A 22,615-nucleotide genomic window follows, 5' to 3' on the forward strand; every position below is an offset into this window, starting at 1 on the left:
CCCAGCCAACGTAATACCTTCTTACTACACCCTTCCTGCCCTATTTGTGGGTTTGCTTCTGAATTCACACAAGAGTAGAACACTAAACATGTGCATGGCTGAATTTCTCTCCGTTAGGTGTCCCAGCAGCTAACAAACCTCCAGTTCTGGCAGTGACCCAGACTGGTCCACTTCAAAATTTCAGCATTTCTCTCCTTTAGGAGTAGGGGCGTTGGACGCCGTGGCCTGGGCCCTCTCCGAGCCTGCACTGATTCACTCAGTGCCTGCCTCTGGTTCTTTCAAATCTGGAATGGTCCCCATCTCTTCCTGAGAGCTGATGAACAGCCCTGTGCTGTTCTCAACTCGACTGACTTGGTCAAGGCTTCTGGTCCTCGTAATGTAGCAGGTGCAATCAAATCACTGTAAAAGAGACTTAGCAATTCACTTCTCCCTCATCCCTATGTTGATCATGGCAGACCTGCTGTGGATTTCCACTTCAACTTAAGCCGTCATTACTCAGTGTTGTCCCCTTAGGCTACCAAGCTGGTGCTATTGGTACCAGGCAGCATCTCCTTGAATTGAAAATTATCCTCAGCCGTTGTCGTGTATGTGGCTGTATCCCTCATGACAGAAAACTTCTACCCACTGACACTAACATTCCAATCTCATGATAAACCTCATGATATTTAGATTAATGTGCTTAAGAGCATCGGATGCCTGTCCCAAATGTTCATTGCTATCAGGTTTAGTGCAAAAGGGACTTCTTTGCTCAGCATGGTAATAAAAAATGTTGATGTTTAGTCCATGCAGTGGAGCATTTTAAAGTTGAGACTAACAACATTGAGCTAGACATCTGGATACGGTGTGTCTCTTATCTTTACCACGACGAGCATCAAGGACATCCCTACATATGCACAAAGAACAATAATGCACTAACATTCATGGCAGCGATGATTACTGAAGCTTTGGAGACAAGTGGGGGTATTATTCCCCCTGGTGCAAACATTACCTCCATATTCAAGCTAAACCAGAAGTCTTGGGTAATCCACTCTGCCTTCTGTACGGTTTGATTCTGGAAATGCAAACAAACCTTCAATCCTGGAACGGCTCAATTCTCCATCCATTGTACAAAAAGGAAAGCTTCCATAACCCAAAAAACTATAGAACTATTGCTCTCCTCTGCAGCAAGACTAAACATTTTGCACGCATCTGCATTCCCATTTGCTAATGTACTTGCACAACCTAATGCACAAAAGGCAATCCATCATGGCTATATGAATGTGAGCTCAACTTCAAAGCTGCCTTCAATAAAGTTAATAGAGCTGTACTTTGGGCAGCCTAAAAAAACTTGGGCATTCTGGACTCAGTTATCTGCCATCCGCATACTATACACGGGCATGCTTTACGGGTGAAGTTAGTGATGGCACTAGATAGGAATATCTCTACCAATTTCGTGTTAAAATTGGGCTCTGTACTGGTCCAGCTCCTTTTCAGTTTGTTCAGCACACCTAATCCCAGCATTTAAAAAAACTAGGGCCTCATTCCTAAAACTGGACTCTGTGCTTTTCCCGCTTGCAATATGCAGACGATACAGTTATTTTGGACTGTACACCCATTGGCCTATGATGTTCCCTGGCTTGTCTCCACAGGTACATCATCAATGATGACTTAAAGCTAAATGTATCAAAAACGAAAATATTTCCTTTGAAGTAACAAAAGAGCGTCTCAGGTGGTTAATTAGTGGGGACCGTAGCAAAGAAGTCAAGATGTACCAGTACCTGATGATCTGACAAGACATACACTTGCCCCATAGAATGCAGTGCAAAGTCATGCTAAATAGAGCTAGCCATCTACGATCCCAATATCGCCAAATGTATTTAAAACTACGTAGCCCATCTGGAAAGTCCATATCGGAACTTTTTAGATCTTTATAATTTTGCAATCATCAACTTATGGTAACAAATTAAACAAAGATTTAGAGATCATACTGTCTACTGCCATTACATTAATCTGTGGGCTCCCGAAATGCACCCTGAAGTGCCATGATGGGTGATTTTTACTCTTTATTAAAAATTGCTTTAGGCTGCAATAGGGACGCTCAAGAATGTGCTATGGAAAGAACTCTGGTCTAATAAGAAAATTTACAATACAAATGGAATTAAGAATGTTGCCCTAAATTTAGGTTAGCTGAGTCTCACGGAGTTCTGGGACAGTACACTGAGCTACAATTCCTAAAAGAAAACAGCCAAAGAGTCCAGTTAGTCTCATTCATGGAGAATATGGAAGAGCTGTCAAGCTTACCCACCTATAACTTACTCAAGGCTCAGAGCTATGTGACAAGAAACCTGAAAACAGAGATAAGTTTAAAACTTATGTGATTAAGATTCCGACTGTGCGTGCTGGGTGACATCGGACTAAATTGGAGTTCACATGCTGCAAGCCATGTAAAAGTTGCAGAGGATGCTGCTACAAGAGTGAATCACTATCTCATGTATTGTGTGTGCCCCTGCCTGGCTGGCCCAAAGCTCAATCTATTAAGTAGATTTTGAGATAGGGGATTCAGACAATAAAGGAGGCAACTACTGCCTGTGTTGTGGGCCAGGATGCACAGCTGATGTGCAGTATAGTCTAATTTCTCAATGTGGCACTGATGGACTGGAGAAGGTAACAGTTGAAACTCATGCCAGACCGTAGAGAATGAAGTAAGAAGGATCAAGGCAATCGGATGCCTCCTGAAGCACTTGAGTGGAACATCTGAATCAGTATGGACTGTGACACCCAGGTCTGAATGTTGAGTGTGATTGTGTATACAAAAAGATTTTAGTTACACTTTCATACAGTAGGTTTGCAGCATACATATTTTTTCAATGTACCTTTCTGTTTTCTGCCCTGTTGTTGAACTAAGCCAACCAATCGTAGGATCATTAGAGTACTCTTATGGAATTTGTACTCTCTATAAATACATTTGTTAGGAATAAAATAAATATTTTTAGTCATGTACAAGCTCACGATTTTGTATTTAGCTCAATGTTGCCTTGCCACAAGGTTTTAAAAATATATGTGCAAGTTTATATTGCTCAGTATCACTTGATAATATTTTCAAAATGACTTGGAAGTTGATTCTTATATTTATGATTTTAATTAATCAAAACAATAAATTCGTTTTTTATATATACATTACCTCACTGTTCATTCACCCACAGTGTTACCACACTTGCTATGATGGCAGGTGCGGCTTCTCCTGTTTATTATTGTTTTGGGGAAAAGGGGCAGGGACACGGGGGTGATGAGCCAAACACACATGCGCAGAAGGGTCTCTTCAGCCCAGCAACACAGTTGCCGGGCTGGAGAGAGCCTGCACAGGTTCCTGTGCCTGCAGCGAGATGGAGGAGCGGAGGTAAGTGATTTCTTGTAAAATATTCCCTCCCCCCCAACACCCATGGCGAGTCGCGACTGTATGATGGATGAGGCTGGCACAAGGTTTTCCACTTGACATTCGATTTTGTAATGTAACTCCTTATCACGCCTGTAACAAGTCCATCACTTTGGGTTCAGAAAAAAATCCTGTCTTCTCTTTTCCTTGTATTCTTATCTTTGAATCCAATTCCTTTTTAGCCTCTCTACTCCCTTGGACCCTTTCTAATTGTTCTGGCCCTTACGTGCTGGTTTGCAACTAATCTGTTGAGAGTTCATCTTTCCCTTTGGCTTAGAGCCATGCTGCCGTTCGTCAATCTGTTTAGTGAATTTTTTTTTCAGCCAACTATGTTAGCTTTTCTGGATTCTTCTCTATCAAGTCTGACTGCTACTGCGGAAGTGGGAAGAGCACTCCTTCTTGAGTCACTCTGTCACTATTGAACCTGTTAAAGGCTTGAAATTCGCTGTCCTCCATCCCACTTATCCACTCAGTTTAGTCATAGAGCACACATGAATCTAAGTGTCAAACGGAACACCATCTGCTCTCTTGCTTTCTTTTAATCTCTAAAGGTAATGAGCTGGCTTCAATCCAAACTGATCAGAGCATCCCTCATTCGCTCATAGTTCATGTGACCATGCAGTCTCCCAATGACTGCTGTTCCTGTTGTAGGCAAGTGGCTCATTAAACTGGTTTCCACTGTTGCATCTTGTACAGTCTGCACGGTTTATGAGCTTTCAAAACTCACCAACCATTCCAAAAATACCCTGGCCTTCCCAAACATATGCACAAGCTCTTTTGGGATGTGTGTGTCTCCTCCTAAGTTGGAGGTAGAATTGCCATTTCCAGATGTAACTGTCTCTGTGGCCACCCTGAGCTCTCGCTTCTCTTAGACTATCCTTTCCCTCTCCAAATCTCCCTCTCCCATTCTTTATTTTTCCTGCCATTGCGTTTCTCTTTCTTTCTAGTCTCTCTTCCTTTTTCTTCTTCCTGAGCCCATTTCTCCTCTCTCTCCCGCCTCTTATTCCTGGAGAGCTAATCTCAATATCTCCCTCTCAGACTCCTTGGCTTCTCCTCTTCCTCAGCCTTAGCTTTGTGAAGAGTGAACTGCAAGTTCATGGGCTTACACAGACTTAATCCACTCAAGGGAATAACACTTCGAGTTGATGACAGTGGTATCCTTAAAATCGAAGGCTGAGGAGAATGTCTCAGGGAAACAATTGAAATTAAATTTGGAGATGCACTCAGATTGTGTCTAGGGAAAACCTGTGTCATGGAAAAGAGAGCCTGACACCACAACACTCCCTCCCTGGGTTCCTATCATGGTACCCTCCTTAGAGTTCACCAATATTTACATGTACTTGGGATGTCAGGGCATGGTTCTGAGTCTCATAAAACAGCAGAACTTTACATCATGCTGGTCAGAAGACCATGCTTTGACTGGCACAGACAAAATGGTCAGTTCATAATACAGCTCGTAAAACACTGTAATTTGCTACCACCACTTTGTGTTACCTATAACAGGGACAGTAAACCACTTTCTATCAGGAGGGCATAGTTGGTGTTCCCTCAAGATGACAGGACAGGCCCTGTACATCACATTGCCACGGACAGGCCTAGGCCTCTGCACTCACACTACATTAGCATGACTCCAGGACCAAAATAAAAGTAAGGATATTGGTTTCCACACTGTCAGGTACTATGGATAGTGGAGCATGCATGTTTACTTGGCAGGGAACACTCATATCTCAACAGTACCTACAAGATTATTTGCCTTGAGTAATCAGAAAAGGTTGGTACTATCTTACTTTAGCACAATATTTAGTGTTCCATTTGAAAGGCACAGAGAAGGAGGATATCTGAGCTTGGTAATTAATGTTGGCCCCATTGTATACACAAATAAATCCATATATACTTCTAATGAAGGTCATGAGTGCTTTCAGAAGGTTATAATGCAAGACGTCTTTTATTTTGTGGGATGGGGTGATAGTTGTAGGGGACATCAACATAGTCCTGGATGAAGTTAGAGATGGCTCACATCCCAGATATGGGGACCATGACATGGTTTCATCTTTTAGTTAATGCTTGCACTTGGTGGGTCTTGTGGACGTTTTGAGAGAAAAGCACAGGAAAAAAAGCAGACTTTACGTTTTACTCAGCTGCTCATGGCATATACAACCGATTAGAGCATTTTCTGGTTGCCGCTAACCTTGTTGGTGATTTTATCCATGATTTTATGGATGCTAATCACCCTTGCACTAGAGAGGGATGAGATCTCTTGGCCAAGAGACACAAGCAGGCATTAGTCACCACTCCTTTTTTTAGTAAACGATTGGTGCTTGGACACCCCAATTAGTGGCCTGACCTTTAAACTCTGCAAAAATATTGATGTTCATTATGGCTATCAGTTATCCTTTTGCACTCAAGTGTAACTGCCACCTGTGTTCAGATACTTTGAGTACTTAACACTTTTACTGTCTTGAACGTTCCTTCCCAAATAACATTGATTTTGGCTCTTAATTTGACTAGATTAAGCAGTACCTAGGATTTCGTAATTATCTCTTGTAATACCTACAGATAAACGCTGCTCAGCTCATTTTTAATATTTCAACATGTTCCATCAGAGCGCATCTGGACTGCTCTCACTCCCAATTCACAAATACACTTTTTCAAAGTTGTCTGCTTCACAAAGCAAAATCAACACAAGCCCACACTCTATCAAGAAGAAATGATTCTCATTTTGATCAGTTAAACTTTGGAATTCCCTCTGTCGGTTTATTTGTAATTTGGTTAATTACAGTGTTTCGGGAAAAAGATTAAAACCTACCTGATTTTAATCCATTAGTGATGGATCTGTTCTAAAACTTCGGCTGCGGCCAGTGAATCCAGTGAGCTGTAGCACTTTACAAATTACATTTTATTAATTCATTCACAACACCACATATTCACACTACATAATCACCTTCTTTGTATTGTGTTGCCACATTTATAAAACACTTACTATGCCTTTGTGGGGAGCTGAAGCCCTTGCCTAAATGGGTTGCACGAGGGGTCTGCATTTGGAAGTGTTTTCTTTGTATTAGATCCTTTGTGCCATGTGTTCATGTATTGTGCGTGTTGGCCACCAAAGTGTAGTTATTGTGTTATGGGACGCATCGCTCACCGGTGTAATGGATGAAGAAGTAGGAGACACAGTGTGACTGCAAGTAAGCTGGCAGCTCAGAGGCCCTTTTATTGTATTTTTTATATTCATAGTCCACTTAGCTGGGGTACTGCATTGGGTTGGAAATTCTGAGATATTGGGCGTGGCCAGGTGAACCATCATGGCGGAAGCAATCTAAGGGAGCTCCCGCTCCTCCTCATCACCAGACGATCCTGCCTGACAGCAGATCGGTCCCACCAGGACATACAAGTGGGGGTGACCCAGGGTGACCCGGTGGTGGATGTTGGAGGCCTCAGGACGCAACCACGCTGCCTTGGTGGCCTCCCTCCCCCCCCTTGGCTGGAACAATCCGTGTCTGCCCCGGCAGAGACCTCAGCTGCCGCCTAGTGGGTCCGGCGCTGGAGTTTGGGGCACGACAGGCGAGTGTGCCCCCCTGGGGGCGACCCTGGAGTCCGGTGACCCAGAGGCAGGTGTCAAGGTGGGCTGCATGGGGGTCCGATTGCTGGAAAAGAAACAGTGAGGAGGGCCATGCACCGCTGAGGGGGCACCAGAGAGGTGACCTGTGAAGGGGCCACCTGGCGGTACGGCCTGGTTGGCTGCTGCCTCGGTTGGCCACTGCGATATGTGAGGAACCCAGGGGTCCCCCACCAACAATCTACTTCCGCATTGGATGATTTTGGAAAGGGGGGAAGGGGGGTGACCAGTGACCCCCCCCCCCTTCCTAAGGAGACATGCATTGGCTCTACAGATATGCCGGGAGCGGCAATCTCCTCCCTGGTGGGCAAGCTGTCCTGCGGCAGACTGGGGCAGCTGGACTGGGCACGCCGCATGGTGGTTGTGGGGGCCCTGGAGTCGGGGCTGTATGGGCCCGGCCCTGCAGTGAGGTGAGGCCTATCTCTGATTGTGAGGTGGCATCACGAGCTCAAGATGGGGCCAGACAAGGTCTTGATGGTCTGTGGGAGCGAGCCGATATAACTGGGGGTATTTGGTGCACTGCGCGTGTGTCTCCTGTCACCGCCTTGCATTCATCAGTTTCTGAGGCGGGGCTGCTGAACTGAGTGCTGGCGCAGCCCTCGGCCTCCGGGGTCCCTGGTCCTGCTCCTAAGAGGGACTGTTCTTTTTGAGAGACACAGCACCCAGGGACTCCAGCAACGGCCAGATATCGGGTGTGACAGAGGATGCAGACGGGACACCCCCTCCACCAGACATGGCAACGCTTCTGAAGGCAATTCAAGACTCAAGGGAGTCAATGAAGTCAAAGGTGGATGGAGCCCGTGTGGACCTCTCCCTGGTGCATCCGGATTCAGGTGAGTGTCTGAAAGGGTGACTGAGACTAGAATTTCTACAGTGGAGGATGGGGTGACCACCCTTCAGACAAGAGTTTTCGGAGCTCACCTCAAAGGTGGCTGGCGTGGAGGAGAGGGCCCAGGACGGAGAGAATCGGTCACGGAGAAACAATCTTCGCCTGGTGGGGCTGACGGAGGAAATAACAGGAGGCAGAATGGAAGACCTTATGGACACCTGGTTCTGATCATGGGTCCCTGAGGGCAAGCTCTCGAGTTGCTTTGTGGTGGAAAGGGCGCCCTGGGCACTCGTCAGGCGGCCTCCACCGGGGGCTCCTCCCCGACTGGTGGTGTTCCCACTCCTCACCTACAGAGACCGTGATTCTAATTCCAAAATTCTAATTTTCCCAGACGATACTCGTGCTGTTTAACAACGTTTGCGATCATACGAGGAAGTTAAGCAGAAACTACAGGCACTGAACGTACGCTACATGCTCCTCTTTCCGGCTAAGGTGATCTATGGTGCTTCTTCCTTGTTCTTTGAAACGCCACAACAGGCATGTGATTGGGCGACTGAGCTGCATCCCAGGAGTGGTTTGGTAGCGGATCTTGTGAACGGTGCTGATGCTCTGCCGCCGAGGCCTAGCGTGGAGGCTCCCGAGCGCCAGTGGAGGTCCAAGCGGAGACACCCCCGGCATTGTGGTGGAAGAGACGCCCTAGCGAGCCCGGCCCCGGGACTGGATCCAGTGTGGGCAGAGACCCATGACTCTTCTCTGTTGTACACTCCGGCCATCTTCAACCATGATGTGTGTCCTTCTTGATTGGTGCCAGGATGCGGTCTTGAACCATGGAAATGTGAATGCCACTGTAACAAGTACTGTTATATGTTTGGACAAAAGTGCAGTGATGTTCGGTCCTCCCCTCCTGAGAGGGCTGGGGGATAAGATTGTGTTGATGTTCGAGGTTGGGGCTGTGAGTGCGAGGTGATGCCTCTCATTTTATGTTTAGTACTACTGTAATTGAAGCTGTCAGGCGGATTATCCGTACATGAGAGGGGGGGGTATCCAGATGTAGATCGCCTAACACCTCCAGGAGTTACCCTAGGTTAGGATGTTCGAGGGGGCGACCGATGCTTCTTGGGTGGAAATGTGGGGAGGGGGTGGAGTTGGGGGGGAAGGGTAATGTTTTTGTTAGTACAGTAGTTAGTATTGTATGCTTTTTTCAAGTTAACATGCAGATTTTGTGCACCACAGATGTTCCACACAATTTTTCCCTGAGACACAGCCATAGACCGGGTGATGGAGTGAAAGCATCTGGTTGCGCGGTCCACCACCCCCTCACATACTGTCCTTTGCCTGCCAGAGTGCCCTGTGGGCCAGACACTTATACTCTTGGGCACAGTATGATTTCAATCATTTCATGGAATGTTATTGGGCTCCTAGACCGCATTAAAGGGGCCCCAGTACTTAGATACATCAAGAAACATGCCCTGGGGTTGTCCTACTGCAGGAGACACACCTACTACGAACTTGTTGTTCCTTTTCAGGGCACTTTGAATATGATGGGATCTATGATGGGATCTACCAGTTAGGTTTTATGCGAGGGTCCCGGGGAGTTGCCCTGCTGCTTCATAAGTCATTACCATTGACTGTTACTAAGGTTCACGAGGACCCATTGGGAAGGTATATTGGAGTAAAGGATCCGATGGAGGCCAAGCAGTATCATTTGGTGCCCTGCTACATTCCCCCACATCTGTTGCAGCCTACCTATGAGGTAATTGGATCGCTATTGGCGTTACTTCAGCCGGCTTCACACTGGTAGGGGGTGACTTTAATGCAGTGCCAGACCCATTTTGGGATGTTTCTGCGGAGCCCAGCTCTGCCCGATGTACCCGCTCGACGAGCCTTAAGTTGTGGGCGGACTCGTGGGCACTTTGTGATGTATGGCGAGTGTGGCAACCGTGCGATCGTGCCTACACCCTTCGGTCCATCGCTCATCCCACCGACGCCCGAATCGACCTTGTGTGGCCTTCCGGCGATGGACGTAATTAATTCGAGCTTTGTTCGGATCCCTCCTCGGGGTATATCTGACCATGCTCCACTGATTGCGGATTGGGGTGTTGTGACCCAGACTCATCAACCGATCTAAAGGCTCAGTGCTTGCCATCTGAAGTCCCCGGGGTGCACCAGTTTTGTAGAGGGGGAACTTGGGGCTTTCTACTGATGCAATGTGGGCCTGTAAGCCAACAATGAGGGGCGTAATTAAAAGCTATATTCGTGGGGAGGAGCGACACCAGAAGGTGCAATGTGAACAACTTGAGGCTAAGATATTGGAGCTGGAGGGGCGAGTTAGACCCTCGGATGCACCAGTAGTACAACACCAACTGGCCCTGGTGCGGTCACAGCTACCCCAAATATCCCTTGAGAAGGCCAAACAATGTTGGCAGGCTTCGACTAGGAGAGTGTATGAGATGGGTGATAAGTCAGGTAAACTGCTTTATTGGTTGGTGACACGTGGGGCAGCAGCTAGAGTTGTGCCTGCCATACGAGATAGAGAGGTAAACAACCAAGTGTAGTTGGTAGCGATTGCCCAGGCCTTTGCGGCCTTCTACCAGGACTTGTATGCTAAAGACCCCCTCCCACGCCTGGTGGAAAATAGTTCCCTTTTTGGGATCTTCCAGTACCAACTACATATCTACTCTTGCCCAGGACCTAGACCAGCCCCTAACAGCGGAGGAGGTGGATGCTGCCATTTCAGAGCTTAGTGGGGGAAGAACTGCCGAGCGGACGGGTACCCAATAGAGTACTACAAAAGATTCTGTTCACTTTTGGTACATCTTCGCCTGAATTTTTATGGTGAGGCTCTGTCAATGGGGGGCCTTTCCCCGTGAACCTAACTGCGCTACAATCGTGGTCCTGTTCAAGGAGGGGCAAGGCTCCAGACCATTGTGCGTCATATTGGACAATCTCCCCCATTAATACTGACAAAGATATATATATGGCCAAAGTACTGGCTATACGTCTTAGGCATACGCTGACCCATCTCATTGATCCGGATCAATGCGGCTTTAGGCCTGGCAGGAGCACGCGGCATTGTATCCGACGAGTTCAGGTGGCCTTATCTCATGGCTCGTACTCCAGTGGTCCCCGGCCCTTCTCCATATAGATTTCTGTAAGGCATTCGACACGATCTCATGGGAATACATGGAGGTGATCCTGGCACGTATGGGGCTGGGGCCATTGCTCCGCCAGATGATCCGTCTCCTGTATCAATACCCCAGGTTCGGGTAAATGAGGTGCTCTCCCAGACATTTCCAATTCAGCGAGGAACGCATCAGGGTTGCCCTTTATCCCCGCTGCTCTTCGCGCTAGCGATTGAGCCAATGATATGCTTGCTGCAGAACGATCCTCTGATGTGGGGCTGGAAATGGGGAGATGGAGTGGAGGACAAAGTGGCGCTCTATGCGGATGACGTCTTGGTATTTCTTAGCGATCCGCCCGTGCTGGGCCCCAGATGCCTGGAACTACTGGAGAGATTTGGGGAGGTTTCAGGGCTCCTGGTTAATGCCCAAAAATCAACATTGGTGCAAGTCAATGGGGATGCGGAGGGTCGACAGTGGTGTCCCCAATTCCCAGTGCAGAGAAACGCGTTTAAATATTTGGGATTCCACATTTCCCTTCTGCCTGACTTAGTGTGGGTACTAAACTTTAGGGACTTGTCAGCGCGTCTGGACAGGGACATGCAGCATACGAAGGACCGCGTCTTAATCCCCATTGGACGTACTGCCCTCCTCAAAATGATGTGGCTCCCCGATACAGGTATACCCTTGCGAATTACCCTTACCAGATACTGAGGACGTGGATCCTAGCTCTTACAACAAAATTTACCAATTTCATTTGGAACGGAGGGCTGCATAAAGTGGCTTTTAACACTTCACGGAAGTCCCCGAATGTGGGGGTATGGGAGTCCCAGATCTATATATCTATTATTTAGCTGCCCTGGTGGTGCCCATAAATGACTGGTTTGCGGAAGGTTGGGATGACCCAACATATCGACTTGAGATCCATGAGGTGGGCTTCAGAGGCCTATTGGGTATTCTTTACGGTGGTAGGATTCATGTCAAGACTGCTTCTTACACCCGGGTGGTGGTGGGTTGCTGGAGGACGGCCCCAAAAGTTATAAAATTGGGTCGGCCTTTTACTCAAATGAGCCCACTATGGCACGGAGACTGACTGCACCAACTCACTGCATTAAAGGGCTTTAAGCACTGGGACTTAATAGGGGCTACTTACTTAGGAGACGTGTACCCAGGGGATAGCCTTGTTTCATTCCAGGACATGAGAGAACAGTATGGGCTACACCAGACACAATTTTTCCAATACCTGCAGCTGCGCCATGCCTTAGGTGCCCACGTTCCAGTAAATAGCCAACTCCCCGACTATAGACCGCTTGAGGATAAATTGTTAACTGGGAGCCTGGGGAGGAAAGCAGTGTCTCAAGTTTATAAATATCTACTTATGAACACCCCAGATGGGTTTGACTACCTGAGACAGAAGTGGGCGCACTGGGTGGAGGAGATGGATGAAGAGACTGGTGGGAGGCACGATTGGCCTCCCTGGAATGAGCCATCTCAGCTAGGCTGCGAATGTTGCAATTCAAGTACCTCCACGCATCTTACTTGACCCCGACAATAATGTCGAGGATGTCCAGCAAAGCGGGGTCCGCCTGTGCTAGGTGTTGCCTCCTGGGGGGAAGACTTCCTCCATGTGACTTGGAGCTGTCCCCAAATACAACCCTTTTGGGAGAGGGTTGGCAAGGAAATGGCCGAGGTCCTTGGCCATCCTAGAGAAGTGAACCCCAATGTTGCATATTATTTTGGCTTTTGGAGGAATGTGCCCCTGTGCTGACAGGATATTTGTAGGAGTTACATGCCTTGTCGCTAAGAGAGATATTGCTCGCAGGTGGAGGCTTCCTGGAGCTCCTTCTTTTATGGGGTGAAGGGAGGTGGTTGATTGGTGTGCGCATCAAGAAAAATCGATTTATGCAGCTCGAGGGTGCCCAGAAAAACATTACATAATATGGGGGAAATGGTGGGCCTGCCACGACTTTTATCGTAATGTAACACTGAAAACTGGTTGTCCAGCAATGGATTGTGTCCTCTGCTCTGTAACTGTATTACTGATGGTGTCGGAGCTCAGTTGTGTGTGTACTGTCTTCAAATTTAATGAAAATAATAAACATTTGGTTCTAAAAAAAATTCTGAGATATTTTGCTTAACATTTATGGTCCTGGTCAGGCAAAGATTAAAAGGAGAAATTGTTGGGAGATTTGTGGGATGGACTGAGTTAATATCATCCCATAATTGATTTACATCATGTAGTTGGGATCTACAGTGGTGGGCTAAATGAAAGTCCTCTATTTGCTTGCAGGATGTAGCATACCTTTAGTAATAGCTCCATGCACGTTATTTTAGCACACTAGGCCTGCTGCTGTGCACTTTAACCCAGATATATTTTATTCAGCTTTTTTTATTATTTTAACAATAGCCACATTTGCGGTCTTGTTTTACTTTTCTCTATCTGACTGTTCTTTGCTTAGGCCAGCACTGTGTTCTTAAGAAATACATTTTGTTCACTCTGTGCTTTTCTCAAGGCTGCAGTAAGATATGTTGCCTGTAAACGTGGTAACGCTTTGTCTCTGGTATTCATAGAAACATACACATCCTTACGTAGGGACATTTTCTTAGAACATCAGCTGGTCTATTATAAAAAAAAAACGTCCCTGTCCCATACACGTTAGAGGGAAATTCCAGCCAGATGACCCTGACTGTATGCTGATTGCCGAACGCTTTGCTACAGCTGCTTATGGAGACTTCAGGCCTGTGCTCGGGTATGGGGGATGATGTTTTCCCCGGGGAACCTGACGGGCAGAAGTAGAGCTGAACATGTTGTGCTCTAATATAGCCTAGGTAGGAAGTAGTCTGTTGACTCTAGTGCCAATATGTTAGAATTATTTCTATGCTTCACCCTCCTTATCACAATTTGAATCCTGTCGTACTTTATCGTCCTGGTTATTGCAGTACATGCCTTACTATCTAAGATGCAGTTGCTTCGTTACAAACCTTATTGAAACATATACTGCCTCTGATTGTCCTTGTAGACGTGAGACCAATGTAATTAAGAGAAACTGATGCAATCTGAGTGACCCTGAGGAGTCAATTGTGTCCTGCTCTCGGCTGGCCAATCATCCCTGCTCTTGGGTGAATATGAGGCACTGCTAATAAGCCGGAGCAAAACCCGGATTAGGCTGACAGTGGTCACCTGTAGTGGATTAGACTCCGTCTCCCACACCGCAGGCGATTCTGCCGCCCAAATCCAGTAGTCTCATTAGAATAATGAGAGCTCTTCATTTGGGAATGGGTGGTTTATTTCTGTGTACTGGTACAGTACTGGGTGATGGACATGATCCTTAGCAGTTTTGTCTTATGTTAGTATAAGAGGGTTGCACAGTAAAAGGGAATTATACAGCCTCTATAAACTACAGTTGACTGCCTGACTGCTGCATATTACCCTATTTGTATTAATACTAAGTACCCAGAGGTACCTTTTGGAATTAGAAGACGGGTCAGCACTGCAGCACAGTAGCGGGAGAAGAGTTCCTGATGTGTGCAGAAGGTGCCCCACAATGGAAGCTGGAGAAGAGTTCCTGATGTGTGCAGAAGGTGCCCCACGCTGGAAGCTGGATTGTAGATGAATGTCAGTGAAGGATTTCCACCAGCAAGCCTTGGCAAAGGTAAACTCACAGTTGGAGGAAAAGGGGTGCTGCCAGGGACCAGCAAGGTCCAAGAAGACTCTAGACAGGAGGGGGAGTTACAGGGGACCCTCCGCGTCGCAGAATGCCCACAGTAGCACAGGCAGCACCCACAGGACAGGAGCACAGAAGCAGCCCACACAGCACCACAGAAGTTGCTCTGATGTCGCCGGAGGACCACGCAGAGGTCCAGAAGTTGCAGGAGGGAGTGCTGGGGGCTGGAGCTACACGTCGCCTGAAGTTCTCCTTGGAGGTGAAGCAACAAGCCTTGGCAGCTGCAAAGGACGCTGTGCACGGGGGTACTGTCTTGCGTGGAGTGGAAGGGACTTACCACCACCAAAGTGCAACAGTTGATAGAAAGGACCAAGGAAGACTCTCCGGACCACCACCCTGGGATGCAGGACCAACATCACTCAGGATGTGGGGAGTTCCACGCAGCCAGTCGTCAATGCAGCTAGGTACCTGTAGTTACAGGGGAGTGATGCCTTCACCCCATGGGAGATTCCATCTTCTTCTCGTGCAGGCTGGAGAGTTGCAGTCTTCTTAGGATGCACAGCCGGGGAAATGTTGCAAAGATGGCAGGAGTTCCCAATACAATGTTGCAGAAGAGTCATCCTCGTGGATCTGCAGCTTGTACGTTCCTGGAGGGACCAGTTGCGGTTCCTGAGGCCAGAAGTCAAAGCATAGGATGCAGAGGAGTCCTGCTGGAGTCTTGCAAGCAGAATCTGAGGACCCACCCCAGAGGAAGACCCTATATAGCCCAAAGAAGGGGCTTGGTCACCTAACCAGGTAACTACCTATCATAGGGGGCCTCTGATGTCACCTGCCTGCCCTGGCCACTCAGATGCTCCTAGAGTTCCCTGCCAACCTTGGAATCAAGATGGCAGAACCCAGTGACCCTCTGGAGGAGCTCTGGGCGCCACCCCTAGGGTTGTGATGGACAGGGAAGTGGTCACTCCCCTTTCCATTGTCCAGTTTCACGCCAGAGCAGGGACTGGGGGTCCCTGAACCGGTGTGAACTCGTTTATGTAATGGAGGGCACCAAATGTGCCCATCAAAGCAAAAAACAGTGGCTAGAGGAGGCTACCCCTCCCAACCCAGTCACACTTATTTCCAAAGGAAGAGAGTGTTACCTCCTCTCCCAAGGAAATCCCTTGTTCTGCCTTCCTGGGCTTGATCAGATCAAGCAGCAGCACACAGCTGCTTGGGAAAACCCTGCAAGACTTGTGGTAGCAATGCTGGGGGTCCTCTAGGAAGCCCCCAGAGCGCATGGGATCATACTTTCAATACCTGCAACAGTATTGGGGTATGACTCAGACATGTTTGATACCAAACATGCCCAAGTTCAGAGTTACCATTATGTAGCTGAACATAGGTAGTGATCTATGTCCAGCACACATGTAAAATGGTCCCCCGCACTCACAAAGTCCAGTAAAATGGAGCTGGAGTTCGTGGGGGTACCTCTGCTAGTGCAGCGGCGCCCTCACACACAGGTACCTGCACCCTGCCCTCAGTGCTGAGAGGGCCTACTATAGGGGTGACTTACAGTGACCTGGTACAGTTAGTTACCTGTAGTGAGACCAGGACTGCAATGGCAGGCCTGCAGAACCCTTTGCATGGGCTCCCTGTGGTTGGCAGAATAACTGCTGCAGCCCATATGGATCCCCTGGAAACCCAATTCCCTGGGTACCTAGTTACCACACACTAGGGACTTACATGAGGGCACCAGTATGCCAATTGTGGGGAGAAAAGGTTAGTAGCAACCAAATTTAGAGGCGAGAGCACAGTCACTGGGGTCCTGGCTAGCAGGACCCCAGTGAACACAGTCAAGCACACTGCCAAACAGGCCAAAAGTGGGGGTAACCAAGCTAGAAAGAGGCTGCTTTCCTACAGTGCCCACCCTTAAGCCATATGAATGCAGGCAATACCCTTCCACTCTCTGGTGAGGCTGTCCTTACCTTCATCTGGTGCCATGCTAAAGCAGGGACATCCGTAGTGAACTTCACCATGACGCCACCATCCCATCATTTCACTCATCATAACAAACATCTTAGAGCTGAATATTCACACCTGCTTGCTTCAGTCGGCACCAGTGATGCCTGAATCATTCTGAGAGAGAAAATGCCAAAATCACAAGTCCTATAATGAAAAATCCCCAACAGCAAACAAACCTTTGTAAAGAAGGGTGACAGAACCCTTCTCAGGTCCCTTGCCTCCGCACCACGAGCACGAGCCATTCAATCCCTCAAGGAACATTTGTGACACCAATCCTTCACCCCGTCAAGATAAAAATTTGGATAAACTTTATTCAGGAGAGTGGAGATTGGGCTTTGTATAAACTACATACAATATACATATCACCCTTACTCACCATAAATTAAGAATGCACTTAGGTATTACAACAAAATGTGGACTTCATCATGTTGTCAGATTTCAATTTAAAGAAAAGGCATTTAATTAATTTGAAAATCATGCCAGAATATCAGCCGAACAATAGCATCTTGATAATTATACATGCTTATAATGGAAATACAATTTAGTGAATAATCAAAAAGTGAAACAAACAACACAAATTACATACCATATCTTATTCGTGTTATACAAGTTATTCAATTGATACCCAAATTAGAATTCATTAAAGAAAGTCCCTGTAGGAGTACTTTCAAAGAATCCTTAAATTAAGTTCTGAAATTAACCTGTCCATAAACTGGCATTGGCGCACTCCACTGTGAGAACTGTTTTCCAATTTCAAAGAGAATCAGTGTTCAACAAGATCTTCCTGGGGGGCTCTTAGAGTACTTGGATACATAAGCCTGGAATGTCTGGAGGAAAACTTAAAACCCAACATTGTAGACTTGTAGTCATTTTAAACAAAAAAAGAGGGAATGGCAGGAAGCGTTCTCATTCCTAAAATTACACGTAGTTGTGTTCTGTTAAAAAGGTTTAAAAATACATAGTGAGTGGTATGCACTCTTGATCAATATTGTGTCTTCACCTAACACCATGTGCTCACCATTCAAATTATTTCATCTGCAGTTACTCAATGCTGGCATTGCAGTGGGCTAGGGGAGATGAGAAATCCAAGACCTAATCAGTGTCCTTTGGTAAAACATGTGCATTTAGTGCAAAAACGTGACATTGAGCGATGCCCCTTGCTTACTTGCTTATAACATGCACCTTCCTTGTACATTAGTGTTGCACCTCTCATCCATGTTCAGACAGGGTTGGCGTGCCATCCAGAACTTGGTCCTTTGGTGTTCCCTTGCAGCGAGGTGCTCAATTCATTGTCCTCATACCTGCTGTATATAAGCACCAGCAGTCCGTGTGCAGCATTAGCAGTCAGTATTCCATGTGCTGTTGTATTACTTAATGGTATTGCTTGGTGTTTTTGACTCTTAGTCTGGGTATTAGCTGCTCACACGAGTCTCTGCAGTAGTCTGACTCTAGCTGTAGCCTCTCACGTGGAGCTGGTGTATTTTTACATAGTAAATGGTAACGGGAGCTTCAAAACAGTTGGTGTTCTTCTCAGCCTAGCTTTAGAAGTACTTTGTTACCTTACAAAAGAGTTTAATCTTCATGGCATGACATATAACTCCCTCCACTTTTTTTAAACATTTACATCTTCCTCCACTCCATCGCCAGCTTTTCCCCTTCTTCTTCATTTTCCCTTACATTTGTCAGGTTTATTCTCCACTATTGTCATTAGAACACTATGCATATTAGAGATTGTGGTCTTCTCAATTACAGCACACAGAGTATGGATTTCCAGCAGAATCTTGATCTTAACCTAAACTCTACTTAAAACATGCAGGCATATATGAATTGTAGATAGTTATTTCAGTTCATTGTATCTGTCTCAAGCTGTTGACTTAACTTCTCAAATATTTTCATTGATAAGGTTTCAACTGCATCACCTTCCATAATTGCCACCTGTTCCTCTACCTTCTCGATCACCTATTACTGTACAATTCTACAAAGCCTGTTCATTGTTAATTTATTTTGTCTACTTCATTTTTTTTAGGTTGCCATCACAGGGCAGCTTGGTATGAAGGCCCAGCCTGGAACCAGTATTCCACTAACAACGACCAACTTTCGAATTCAGGGCAAGGATGTTCTGCGCCTGCCTCCATCCTCCATCACTACAGACGCCAAAGGGCAGACGGTCTTGCGCATAACCCCTGATATGATGGCTACACTAGCCAAATCCCAGGTCACCACCGTCAAACTTTCTCAGGACTTATTCACTGCAGCAGGGAGTGCTAGTAACAAGGGTCTATCGACCAACTTGCACATGCCTTCCACCTCGGTCCAGTCCACAGATTCTCCAGTAAAGACAGTCATGGCTACCTCTATTGCAAGCAGTCCTGTGGTCTCGGCTGCAGTTAAGGTGACCTCTGATTTGAAGATTTCAGAATCAGTGAGTTCTGCATATCGATTGATGCCAGCATTGGGAGCTACACTTACAGACCAGAAAGGCAAGGCACTTGGAACAATCACACCAACAGACTCCAAACCAGCGACCACAATCAGGATTGTTCAAGGGCTGATGCCACCAAAACCAGGACAGACATTTACGGTTTCTGCCAAGCAGGTATCTGCTTCAGCCGTGGGCTTAGCTAGTTCAATCCACACTCCCACCGTGACTCTGCCAACAGTTAGCGCCTCGGTGTCTAAAACGATTGCTGTATCCTCTGGTGTAGGCGGCAGCCCTATTACCTTTGTACCTGGCACCACTACTATGCGCCAAGTGCCTGTGACCACAACTGTAGTCTCCACTTCACAAACTGTGAGTATTTATTTAATATAATAGATGGATCTTTTCTTTCTATTATAACAAGTGCCCCTCGTTCCTACCATGGGATATTGGTAGGGAGTAAAGTGGGTTATGATATAAATCCCCTTTGAAATTCCTATTGGTATTAAACTGCTGATATCTGCTTATTTGTTGAACCTTCATATGTAGTAAGTCAAGGATCACTTAAATGCTTATGTTCCAAATTGGTGGGCAGAAGCGGAATTTTAGATTTGAAATATAAGTTACCAAGTTCAAACAATTGAATAAACACTTATTAGGAAATTCAGTGGCCTATAAATGTTACGCTTTTTGTGAGCACCCTAAAAAGTTTGTATCTGATTTGAATGTACCCAGTTTTTGTACTCATAATATGCAAACAAGCAGATACATAATTACTGTTTAGTGGACAAGAGCGATTCCTACTGTTCGGTGCATAATTTATTCACCAGTGTGTTGGATTATCATCTGAGCACCATGATGGAACAGAAGCTGTTTAAACACTATAAAATAATTGCTGTGCTAGGACAGGGAGCATCTGTGTGCAATGTTTTAGTGTTAAAATCCTACCTCTTGACTCTGCTGTACCATCCATCAACTCGCCTGCCATGTGTTTGGCCAGATATTGCCTCATAAACTGTATCCAACACTGATATTTATAGTTGTTGACGATGCATCCACCACTTGCCATATTTTCACCTTTTCCCTATTTTCCGCCAGTAGGTCCAGAATAACATCAGCATTGTGAGAATGTTCTTGCTTCTTGCAAGGGATATCAACACTGCTTTGCATTTCTAACTTTTAGTTTCTTTGTCTTTTTGATCATGTGCTTCAGCATTCCAGCTTAAGCCATGTGTTTCTGATGGATACTTCTAACTGCATATTCCTCACCTTGTGATGAATATTCTTCAGGTATCAGACTGGATACAAGAACTTTAAAGCAGTACTTCTGTGAACAGGTAGGTGGTGTTGCACGCCAACGTGGTTCCTGTATTGATGAACAGAGCCGCAGATAAATGCCACCTACGAGCACTGACCTTAGCTTCTGTTCTTCTGTACCTTCAGACGCGGATACGATGCTTGTCATAATTTTCCAGTGTGCAAGGAAAAATGTCACCCCCTAAGACAAAAGGGTTCAAGCTGTGCAGGTACTGTCTGATGGACTCCACACAGTGACTGGTTGAAGCCGAAAGGGGAGGTCCTGCATCCTTAGGGAAGAGCAGAGGCCTTTGTAGAAGCTCTACAGCACATTTCTGGCTCTTTACTGGCTCTCTCTAGTGTGCTTTACAGGCCCAAAGGTCAGCAGGGACATCCAGTTGGACTTCCTCTGGCTGGTTCACCCTTGGCACCATCTTTGCTCTTCTAACCTGCATCGAGTACAGTATAGGTTCTGGTGCCGACTTTGGTTCCAGCACCACCCTGTGCAGTCGCTCCCTTTGCATCACCACTGATGCCGATGGAAAATTTGCAGCCTATTATGCTTTCCAACTCCAACCAGAATCCACCTCAACGTAGGCCACAACTTGTTCCTACCTGCATGCAGCCAGCAGGTGATTCTCAAACTTTGCCCTTACCACGTTTTGGGGCCCAAACATTGCACAGTCATTTTGGAACTGATTCAGACAATAAAAGTTTTCATGAAGGAGATGAATAGATCCCACAATTTGAAGAGGACAACTGGTATGAAGACGTCCACGATGTCAGTGGCCTGGAAACTTCCCAAGATATTGGCATAGTTTTTCCCAGTAGTCCTGCTGCAGAGGGAAGTGCCTCCTTTGCAGTCATTATGCAAAGGGCGGCAGAAGTCCTAGCCCAACAGCTACCTACTATGGTTTGAAGACTAATGTCCTGACAGTGGTACTTTAGGTTGTCAAGCCACTACCAAACCTCTATCGCCTTTTAATGAGGCCCTTACTGATATCTTTTTGGACACTTGGGTGAAACCGTGTTCTGGTTCAACTGTTGATGGCTTTGCTTAACGCCATTTTCCAGCAACAGGGGACCCAGTCTTTCTTACAGAACATCCTACGCTAGATAGTTTAATGGTACAGGCATCCACCAATAAAGTTAATCCTAATGCTTTCTCTACCACTCCACCTGATCGTGAGTCAAAGAGAATTAAGTCATGCTGCAAGCATATTTTTTTTTCTATGAGCTTTCCTCTGCACTCCTTAAGTGCCACCTATATTTCAGGCCACTACTCCCATGCCCAGTTGGATACAGTGGCCCACGTTTCTCCTTCAGTTCTGAACAATCTGCAAGCGCCCCTAGTTCAAGCCACCCAAGATCATCCGAATGTGTCAAAATGTGTTGTCCTGTCTCTCTTGGCCATGACAGACTACTGAGACCGGTTTGTGGGTGCAAGTGTAGAGCTTCAATGCCATGCTTCGATGAGGTCTATGGGCTTCTCCAGGGACGCCAAAGGATCCCCAATTGACATGCCATTTGATGGCTATCCCCTCTTTGGCGACAAAGCGCTAGAACGGTTTAAAGAAAGTAGGATTGCAGTATGTTACTTGAGACTTTCTGCCTCTATTATACAATTCCATCAGCAGTTTTCCCCTCTCTGTGCCTACTGTTTACTTTTCAGTTTCACCAACACCAGACATCTCCACCAGCCCAGCAAGCCTTTCAGCCATTTCGTGGTTGAGGTCAAAGATCACACAAGCAGTGCCCAGGAGAGCAGGAATAACATGCACCTCCACCCACGCCCGTTTTGCAACTTCAGCCGCCAAACCACCGTAGTGTGCCTTGCCAGGAGGATTCATTATTTCCTCCAAGGGTGGCAGGCCATCACCTCAGAGAAGTGGACCCTCCAAAATGTACATTGGGGCTATGCCCTCCTATTGATTTCTATCTTGCCGCCCTTCCACCACCATCAGGGTGTCTGAGGAACAACCACCTGCCAGGTTTGCAGCAGGAAGTGCTGGCCCTTTTGGCTAGAGGAGCCATAGAGAGTGTCTGACCTAAGAGGGAAGAGGATGCTACTCTTGCTACTTCCTTGTGCCCAAGAAGGATGGAAGCCTTTATCTTCCTTTAGATCTTGGACCTCTCAACACCTTTCTGCAGAAGTGCAAATTCAAGATGCTTACACGAGCTTAGGTCCTGTATGCCCTAGACCCTCAAGACTGGATAGTGGCACAGGACCTGCAGAACGCCTGTTTCCACATCCTTGT

The 22,615-nt window shown here is 46.7% G+C and overlaps 1 protein-coding gene across 3 annotated transcripts in view; it reads left to right on the forward strand.

Annotated features, from left to right (window-relative positions):
• Positions 1–22,615, forward strand: part of NFRKB (nuclear factor related to kappaB binding protein) — a 461,159-nt gene that overhangs the window by 320,018 nt on the left and 118,526 nt on the right. For all 3 annotated transcript variants that reach the window (XM_069224477.1, XM_069224478.1, XM_069224479.1), the window contains one exon: positions 18,669–19,433. In XM_069224477.1, coding sequence (XP_069080578.1) covers positions 18,669–19,433 — 765 coding nt within the window. The remainder of the gene's footprint in view (positions 1–18,668; positions 19,434–22,615) is intronic.

Source organism: Pleurodeles waltl, chromosome 3_1, assembly GCF_031143425.1.
Source record: "Pleurodeles waltl isolate 20211129_DDA chromosome 3_1, aPleWal1.hap1.20221129, whole genome shotgun sequence".
Taxonomy (NCBI): domain Eukaryota; kingdom Metazoa; phylum Chordata; class Amphibia; order Caudata; family Salamandridae; genus Pleurodeles; species Pleurodeles waltl.